This window comes from Anoplophora glabripennis, unplaced genomic scaffold (genome assembly GCF_000390285.2).
Source record: "Anoplophora glabripennis isolate ALB-LARVAE unplaced genomic scaffold, Agla_2.0 scaffold59, whole genome shotgun sequence".
In the NCBI taxonomy this organism is placed as follows: domain Eukaryota; kingdom Metazoa; phylum Arthropoda; class Insecta; order Coleoptera; family Cerambycidae; genus Anoplophora; species Anoplophora glabripennis.
The window spans coordinates 1,658,904-1,669,309 of record NW_019425991.1 but is presented as its reverse complement, the minus strand read 5'-3'; the positions used below and the strand labels follow the sequence as shown (position 1 = coordinate 1,669,309).

Here is a 10,406-nt window from a genome sequence, read left to right as displayed (position 1 = left end):
ACTTAATTTTGGTTTATCGCAAATAATTTCAATAGAATTTAATTTTTTCAAATTGGCAGCGGGCTTTAGTCCCATAAGAAAAGCATGGGACCCCCTCCCTGCGCTCCTCACTTCCCTCGGACCCCGACATACCTCCTTAATAAAGTTCTTCGAGAACCCAAGAAATGCTTACATACGGGGTTTAGTCAAAAAAGGAGAATAATCACATTTTGCAAATAAGAAGACGCGATTTTTAACTATCTTACTTAAAGCAGACAGTAATTGTAAAAAATAAGCAAACTTTTATTTTAAATTTAATATAATGTAAAAATAGCTTAGTAAAACAATTTCTGGGTTGGTTGCCACGTCGTCGGTTTAGGCTTCTTGACGTTTCGAGAGATATATCGCTCTCTGCCTCAGAAGGAGTATAGAACAGTGTTTGACTTCATCTGACAAGGTTTTTTTTTACTTTTAAAAACACGTAAGTTTGTTTTCTCAAATTCTCTACTGAATTTTCGTTTAACCTCTTTCTTAACCGTACTTCACAACATGTAACAATTTCCACTTCGTGCGTATCATTCGTGGTTTAATTTTTTTTGTTTTAGATGAAGTTTGTTTCAATTTCTGTTCTTAACATTCGCTGTGTCTTCAATTTTTTTACGTACCTGGGTTCCTGTGGGGCTTTGTACAGTTTTTCCTTCAATTCGATTTCATCGCAATGGCAGTAGGTCGTGGAGACGTGCACGAAAGCTTTCAATTTGTGAAAACCGCACGCCATCTCTAGCACGTTGAGGGTACCACCCACGTTGAAGAGGACGGCGTTCTTCAGTGTCTGGTCGAAACGTACGTTGGCCGCCATGTGGAAGACGGTCGAAACGTTGTCTCTTAAGAGGCTCTGGTCTTCTAGAGACAACCCGCAGTTCTTCTGGGTGGCGTCGCCACCCACGCTGCGTAGTTTCTTGAAAATCTCGGCACCTGCGGGTAGTTTTCTTATTCTGTCGAACACCTAAGGGGAATTATAAGATTGCCGTGAGGGCGGTCGGTATACTGGGTGTCCTGAGATTAGCCTGCAGCGGATTCTACCATTGAACGTGAGGGTAAAAGTTTACGTAGACATATGCCGAAAAAACAATTGATATAAAGTAGTGAAATTTTAAAATCGCAGACTAATTTCTGGACACCCTGTATATGTATAGGCCAAGCAAATAAAATTTTTACTCGAAAAAAGTCTTATCCGCGAGATTATTGTAAAATTGTCTAAAGGAACATAATACAAGACATCTCTCGTCTCGTGAGTCAAAAACTTTTATTAGCTAACTTTTCTATTTAAACAAATAAGTGAGGAAAACAGTTTTTTCACTTTGCAGGGAAAACCATCAATTTTAGCGAAAAGTGACTCTCAGACAGCTTATAGGGAGTAAAATTATCTACAAAATGAGACTTGTTAAATTAAAATCGGTTAATAAACAAAAAAGTTATTGCAAAAAAACAAGAAAAGTGCCCATTTTTTAATTTGTTTATAACTATCGCATTTATTGTTAAAATTTTATAAAACCTATGACAAGTTGAGGGTTTTGTCATACTTTAAAAGTGTGCCAAAAGTGGGCGCTGTAGGTGCAATAGTTTTCGCACAATTCTATTTGTTTATAGCGGAGGCTCCAAAAGTTATGAACTTTAAGCCTCTGTACAAACGTTAATTTTCAATCAAACATGATTCTGAAAGCGTCATTGTAATCTTAAAGACGCAATTAAGCGACCTATTAAAAAATATCACCGTTTTTTTGACATTAACATTCTCAAATTGTGCATTAAAAAACCGTGCGTTTTTCGCTTATAAACAATTTGAATAAAACTGTCGCTATTTATAGTACCTGATCGAAAATAGATTCAATGGATAGCTGGCAAAAAAATACATTTTTTTTTAAAGCACCCTCTCCGACCAACAGGAGCCAAGAAAAGATTTTTTTTTAAATCGTAGCGCAATTGTTTATAAACATTAAGACTTGAATTTTTCGCAAAATAAAGTTTACGACGTAAACTACGATTTCCCGTGAATTGCATTGAAAAATGTGGAAAATTAACGACTCACGAGCCCTTTAGAGAGATGGTACTCGCTAAGTAAACTGTCCGGCGGCAGGCGGCGTGGTGGTGGGGGAAGCTCTGATGCGCGCTGTAAAATTTTGCATTATCTCGGCTTCTACTCATCGTAGAAACTTCTTTTTTTTTAAAGTGGGGTAGCTCGACGAAAAAATAACAAAGGGAATATTTACGAATTCGTAGAATAGCCCTGAACCCCAGAAAAAATGCATCTTTTATACTTAATTTTTTTTAATTTACAAAAATGTCACAAAAATTATTGTTAAACGAAATATTAATTAAAATTTCAATTTCGGAATTATTTTACTATTATTAAATAAATAAATGAAGCTATCGTTCATTTAAAAAGTTATTTTTCATAAAAATAGAAAAAATTTTAAATTTTAAATTGTTGTATTATATTGCATTATATCTATTATTGAAAATGGTTGTGATTAATATTTTTTGAATTAATTTTGATTGTTTATTAAATTAGTAATAAATATAATAAAAAAAACTTTATATATTAAAATTTCAAGAAGTTAAAATTGTAATTTTATCGACCGCATTATTTTTATTAATATTTTTTAATTTTGAGAATTTTGCAATAAATTCAAATACTTTTTATTCTTTTTTGAATCTTTTAACAATAAATAATAATTTGAAAACAATTTGTGAATTTTTACTTTAATTTTACATTTAAATCATAATTAAATAAATAACAAAATATTGAAAAAAAGAGTTTACTTTGGCTTATTATATAAAAAAATAACTTTTTAAATGAACGATAGTTTCATTTAGTTATTTAATAATAGTAAAATAATTCCGAAATTGAAAATTTTAATTAATATTTCGATTAACAATAATTTTTGTAACATATTTGTAAATTAAAAAAAATTAAGTATAAAAGATGCATTTTTTCTGGGGTTCAGGGCTATTCTACAAATTCGTAAATATGCCCATTGTTATTTTTTCGTCCAGCTACCCCACTTTAAAAAAGAAGTTTCTACGATGAATAGAAGCAAAAGATATTGCAAAATTTTACAGCGCGCATCAATTTGAACTTCACTCACGCGCGCGACTCGCTTGGACGAGCTTCTCTTTAAAGGGCTCGTAAGTCGTTAATTTTTCACATTTTTCAATGTAATTCACGGGAAATCGTAGTTTACGTCGTAAATTTTATTTTGCGAAAAATTCAAATCTATAGTTTATAAACAATTGCGTTACGATTTTTTTTTTAATTCTTATCTTGGCTCCTGTTGGTCGGAGAGGGTGCTTTTTTTAAATTTATATTTTTTGCCAGCTATCCATTGAATCTATTTTCGGTGGGGTAGCATAAATAGCAACAATTTAATTCAAATTGTTTATTAGCGAAAAACGCACGGTTTTTTAATGCACGATTTGAAAGTGTTAATGTAAAAAAAACGGTGATATTTTTTAATAGGTCGATTAATTACGTCTTTAAGATTACAATGACGCTTTCAGAATCATGTTTGGTTGAAAATTAACGTCTGTACAGAGGCTTAAAGTTCATAACTTTTGGAGCCTCCGTAATAAACAAATTGGATTGTGCGAAAACTATCGCACCTACAGCGCCCACTTTTGGCACACTTTTAAAGTATGACAAAACCCTCAACTTGTCATAGGCCTTATAAAATTTTAACAATAAATGCGATAGTTATAAACAAATTAAGAAATGGGCACGTTTTTTATTTTCTTGCAATAACTTTTTTATTTATTAACCGATTTTAATTTAACAAGTCTCATTTTGTAGATCATTTTACTCCCTGTAAGCTGTCTGTGAGTCACTTTTCGCTAAAATTGATGGTGAAAAAACTGTCTTCCTCACTTATTTGTTTAAATAGAAAAGTTAGCTAATAAAATTTTTTGACTCACGAGATGAGAGATGTCTTGTATTATGTTCTTTAGACAATTTTACAATAATCTCGCGGATAGGACTTTTTTCGAGTTTCTCTTTTATTTTCGCCAATTTTCCTGGTGTAATAATCGCTAGGAAATGCACTTACAGGGCTGGTCAGGAACTCCTCCAGCCTCTGCTTCGGTTCTTTGCCCTTCTTGGGTCGAACTAGTATGTACAGGGCGTTAATTTTCGGGCAGGACCTCAGTATCTTCTCCACAAGGATTTTGCCCATGAAACCGGTTGCCCCCGTCACGAAAACGTGCTGGTCAGCATACCACTCGGCTATAATCGACCCCATCTCCCCCCCATCCTCTTCTGAATAGGGGAGACCTGCGCAAATGTCGATATTTTTTAAACTAACAAGAGTTAAATGCAATGCGCCTCACATTCCAGGCATAGTTACGAAAGAATATCATTTGTCATCGAAATTAGTGCACGATTTGAAAGTTAATCTCGTCCGTAGTCGTTTACGTTTACTTAATTGCTAAATAATAGTTTTCCGCTTAAGTGCAGACAAAGTTCGTGCACCTCGAACGAAAACAAAAATCCCGAAAATCTGTTTCCGCCACACACTGCACAATTTTTTTTTCGACAATGAAATTCCCAGTATAATGGAGCTCTATAATCCTTGAATAAAAAACCGTTGGGAAATTACCTAGCAAGAGACACACCTGAGTATTTCTTAATTGTGCGTGTATACAGGGTGGTACTTTTTTCTTTCATAGCCTTGGAATTGTTAAAAAAATGGAATAAAAGTAAAATAGTGACAATCGGCAGAAATTAGTGTCCAGATGCGTTAAGTTTAAAACGTGAACAGAATATCTCGAAACAATTTAAAGATATCACAAAAGATGTGACTTTAAAGAGGTATAACATCCTTGTTGTACTTGGAGCAATATGGAAAAAGGGTACTTTTTTTATGTTATTTATTGCTATTGTGAAGTCATAACATGGATAAAAAAACAATTGAGCGTCAATTTAAAAAGATGTGATAGAAAAAAAACGATTTTTGTAGCAAATAAAACACTGTTTTGTACAAATAAAGTGGTATAAGTGTTGTATATTGATAAAACATAAAAAAATAAGACGATATTTCTCTATGGAGCTAGTAGGCTATTGAATATGGATTTTAAAAGACGTTGAAGATATTTTATTACATGAATCGTTCAAATGGTCATTTTAGATGAAAAACCCGCGGAGTGCTATTAAATTAGAGGGTGGAAATTGGAGGTAGGGGTGAAAATGCACCCCTTTCGGTTTTTTAATTGTAGCTCGAAAACGAAGCAAAATTTCGCTATAATTCATAGAAAAAATTATTTAGAGAATTGAATTTCCCATCTAAATAAATTATTTAAAAAATTTAAAAGGCAAATTTTATGCAAAAAAAATATTTAATAAAAAATTTGAAAAAAAAAACAAAAAATTCGATTTTCTGATTTTTACTTTTTTGCTTCTAGTTTTGTTTTGAGTAAAGACAGGTATAGGCATTGCTTCATAGAAAAAAGTAGATAAAATTTCCTTCAAAACGAGGTTGTAAAGTATTTTTGGATGAAAATTGATTGATATATGGCCGCTCAAATTTAGCCAATTTTTCGATTTTCGTCGCGTTTTGTCTTTATACGTTTTAATTCTCATTTTTTGCAAAAAAAGAAGGAAATAAGACGTTCAAGGATTTTCATCACATGACTTGTTCGAAGGGTCATTAAAAATTAAAAAACCGAGGGTTGAATTGAAATTGAAGATAGGGGTGAAAATGCACTTTTGCAGGTTTTTAAATATAGCACGAAAATTAAGCAAAATTTCGGTATACTTTATAGGAAAAATTTTGTAGAAAATTGAATTTCTCATCGAAATGGCTTATTTAAAAAATGTAAAAGGAAAATTTTATACAAAAAATCGTTAATAAACAATTTTAAAGAAAGCAAAAAATGAGATTTTTTGATTATTTTACTTTTTAAATAAAATAATTTAGTAAAACCTTGATAATTTAAGTACAATAAAGTTTATTAATAATGTACATACAGTGTGTCCACGGATGGAGTTGACAAGAGGAGAAACTCTTTTGTTTTTGACTTTATCGAAAAATGTCACTCTTTATAAAAAGTTCTGCCCCTCGAAAAAATGAGAATGTCATACAAACATCTCAGATATACAGGGTGCCCATAAATTAAAAAAACACGAAAATACTCAAGAGAAGTACCATTATTTATTATTTTACACAACATTTTTATAAAACAAATCTGTTTATAACCTCAAATAATGTTCTAATACAAATTTTAAAATCGAAATTTGAATTTTTGAGGTGGGAAGTTGCTATACATATAGAGTAAGTCAGAATTAAATTTTGATTTTGAAATTTGTATTAGGACATTATTTGAGGTTATAAACAGATTTGCCAATTCTCTAAATAATTTTTTCTATGAACTATAGCGAAAGTAGCCTAAAGGCATCTCTTTGTTTTGAGATATAGGGCGTCAAAGCAATAATTTTTTTAAATCGAATTTTAGTCATACCTTCTCCAAAAACAACATAATGTGTTGAAATTTGGCAATAAAGTAAGTTTTCGAGGGTTCTAATCCGTTAGTATTGTTAGTTTTTTACCACATTTCAGAGGTCACTAGTTACGATTTAGTTTACGAAGAGAGATTTTTGACAATTTTCTTGAGGGTAAGTTTTCTAAGTATACAGAGTGTCTCTGTAGCTCCATAGTACGGCTCAAAATAAGTCGATTTAACTAAACTTACCTTAGTTCAAAAATTGATAATAACGGAACTACGGGGTGTCAAAGTTGAAAAAATAAATAACATTTTCTTCAATATATTTCCACTACTTCGACCTGATTTCGTGAATTTTCGTATCCGGGGGTTTTTTGGGATGAAAAATTCGAATTTATTGTCGGTTTTGTTGTATCTTCTAGATGGCACCACAAGCCACCATTAGGACGCATTTAAACTGACAAAACTTTTTTTGTGCCACCGTGTATTTCACTTTGGGCTAGAAAAAATTTTTCCCCCCAACTTTTCTGCTTAAAAAAGGTTTGCTAGTGTCTCTAAAGCCAACAGTTTTCAACAAAAAGGCATTTAAATTTGTAAATGCATAAAAAATTTGTTGAAAAGCTACTTTCAACTACACTGATGTTATCTTTTAAGACAAGTCAATAATAATTAGTTATTTTTTAGATTTTTAGATCGTTTTCATTGATTACATTGTTTAGATTGCGCTAGATCGATAGATTGTTTTTAGAAAGTATGTTTTTTACTGTGTCAATTCTGTTTGCAGTAGAATTGTTAAATAACTGAAATTTAAAATTGTAATAATTGCATTGTTTCCTTCAAAGGCATGTTTCTTGCTAATAAACTTCTGCTGCTTCTGATTTCGGTTATCAGTGGAGTTAAAAATAACTTTTAAACAAATTTTTTTAGGCATTTACAAATTTAAATGCCTTTTAGCAAGGTAGAACGAAATCGTTGATAAATTTAAATTTCTCGTTCACAAAAAAACCCTCATACGAAATTTCACGAAATCAGTTCGAAGTAGTCGAAAGATTTTAAGGAAAATGTTATTTACTTTTTCAACTTTGACACCGTGTAGCTCCGTTAATATCAATTTTTGGACTAAGTCCCAAGAATTAGTTAAATCGACTTATTTTGGTACAGGCCCTTTAGAGATGCCCCGTATATGATTTATTACAATGTAGTACTTAATTTTGTATAAATAGAACCTAACCGCAAAAATGACTTGCATGTATTAAATTTGAATAAATTACGCTGCGTTTGGTGAAGATATGATTGAAATTTGATTTAAAAAAAATTGTTTAACGACCTTTATCTCAAAATTAAAAGGCGACAAGTTAATGGTCCACAGGAAAATAAATTTCTAAGACGTTTAACGATATTTTTCCAGAACATCCCGTATATAATGCTAATATGTCAAACATTTGATATTTTAAAAGCAGAATAATCAAGGCAATGAAAAATTTGATGTTTAAAATGGACAATTGACTGTTTCACAATTCAAAATCACGTCAAGTCATTCCTAAACAATAATTGATTGTTTCAGTTTTACAAAGCCATGCTTAGAATTTCGAGATTGTTGTTATGTACCTTCAGTACATGTCACATAATAAAAGTGTAGATCCCTAGATCTGGGCGAGGTCCGGAACATTTTCAAAATTGCAAAAATGTTTAAAAAATTTAAGAAATACCTATTTTATCCGAGTTTTTTACTTATATCTTGGAACCTATGCATTTTGAAAGAATATTGAAGAGGAAAAAAGTTTTAAAATTGAATTTTGCACAATATACTGCAAGTTAATACTGTTTAAAATTATTACCGATGTTGCAAAATAGCAATAATTGATGAAAAAAGGCAAAATAATCAAGTTTTTTTGTATAATTTTTTTTAAATATTTTAATTGCTCCGAGGGCATTCTAATTTTGATAAAAAAACTTTAGAGTATAATAAAACAACACACCAACTTTCATTAAAATCGGTTCTATAGTTTTCGCAAAATAATTATTTGAAAAAAATTTTGAAAAACAATTTACGAATATTCAAAATGTTTCACAGCCTCAAATAAAGCATCTAGATACTTGAAAATTTTTTCACATAGAAAAGACCGCTCAACCTTCCAAATGGTTTTTGAAAAATTGAAATCCGTTGATTAGAATGGCCACAGTAAATTTTTAAAGTTAACACTCTTTTTTTTTATTTTTAAACAATTAGATTACATTGATCAATTTGCAGTTTAGTTTTTTTCCAAAATTATAATGTCAAACTCGTTTGTTTTCAAAGCCTTCTCAGACAGAAAACTCGAATATCGTTGATATTTTGTAAATTTTATATTTTCCATAAATCTACACAAAAACTAATAAGTAAAGTATATATTTTTGGAATGCATTTCTTTCCGTTTTTGAAATAAAATACAGGATGTTCCATATAAAAAGACAGTTGTGGTCATATTACATGAACTAAAAATATTATCATATTTTTATTTTTATGCAATCGAATATATCTCAAAAAAATGCCTGTAGAATGTTCAAACCGTTTTAAAATATCTTGAAAGGGAAACGAGAAAAGGGCACGAGTCGGCTTAGCCAAAAATCGAGAAACGCCCTGTAGCTCGAAAACGGTAACAGATAAAGAGATGCAGTTTGCAAAATTATTAATTTCTCGAAAAAAGAGTCTATTAGATTTGCTCTATCTATGACAGATTCGCAGTACCCCTTGAAAACCGACAAATTTGAACACCCGGTACAGTAAAAACCCGGTCTATAAACGAACTCATTTATTTATTAAATCTTCTGGCATCTGCCCTTAACAAAAGATCTTGCTTGCCTTGGAAGCTCCAAACAAAGAAGCGTGACTTGCGTTCTTCTGTTTTTTTTAACGCCAAAATAGGAAATCCTACAACTGCCACTTCACTGTCAACCAAACAGTCCTTTGTCTCCACTACATTTTTCAAAATTAATTAATCTATTTCAAGGGTCGTGGTTCCTAAATTTGTTCTATTGTCAAATTTATGGTACAAATCGCGCCTACTAAGAGTGTTTGAATAAGAAAAATGGAATCTCTTACCGCCGACTTGATTTCCTTGTTTACTGAGGCACTCCATGTCCGTCGGAACAAGTGAAAAACAATAACAAGTGAAAGTAAAAGTACTATTTTTGCCCGCACACTTCACTATACAGACGCGAGGGTCATAGTCCCATTTTGACGAAACGGCAGTGTTATACGAACCTTTATAAACTTAAGCGCGATGCTGTGGGTGGTGGAGGGGGGAGTGGAAACGGAAATACTGTCTGCCCCCTCAAGGCGGTTCTTGTTTATCTCGTAATGATGCTACGATTAATTTTTTTGCATAGTAAATTGGTCAGTTTTCGATATCTGTTTCGGGATTTCTCGCCCAGTTGCTGTATCATCTGCCTTTTATTGTTGTGATGAATCGCCAAAAACGCAAACTCGTTTCGATGGAAAAACTAGCCGTTCATTTCTTTTGTTGTTGTATTTAAAACAGGTTTGGTACCACATTCACAATACGCATAAAAATAAAATAGATCGTTACGTAACCCATACCGAAAACCCACTTTTGTTTTGCTCGTATTGAAATGTGCTGAAGTGTGACAGAATCTTCGTGGATGGAGAATATACGAAACGGTTCTAATTTATCTCGCGGGATTTTCGGGGAAACTTAGTAAATTTTCTTTGAAGAAAACAGAACGCAGATGATATTTCCTAATTTCTAAGTCTGTCATAAATTAAGAGGGCGATTCCTTGTGTCATTTTAGACCTTAATAAATCAGGGCCCTAGAATTCCTGGTTTCCAATAAGAAAGTTTTTAAAAAATATCACATTTTTTTCAATTATCTTTGAAGTTGTTTGACGTAGATTGACGAAACTTGGAGAAATAATGTAACTAATTGATAGTAAT

At 31.8% G+C, this 10,406-nt stretch overlaps 1 protein-coding gene across 1 annotated transcript in view; it reads right to left on the bottom strand.

The window, feature by feature from the left end:
• The window catches only part of LOC108906539 (putative fatty acyl-CoA reductase CG5065), a 21,286-nt gene extending 11,611 nt beyond the window's left edge, over positions 1-9,675 (bottom strand). Inside the window, exons 1-3 of the mRNA XM_018709852.1 lie at positions 9,554-9,675; positions 4,083-4,306; positions 645-985 (exon numbers count right to left, since the gene is read on the bottom strand). Coding sequence (XP_018565368.1) covers positions 645-985; positions 4,083-4,306; positions 9,554-9,590 — 602 coding nt within the window. The 5' untranslated portion in view covers positions 9,591-9,675. The remainder of the gene's footprint in view (positions 1-644; positions 986-4,082; positions 4,307-9,553) is intronic.
• Between the last annotated feature and the right edge of the window lie 731 nt (positions 9,676-10,406).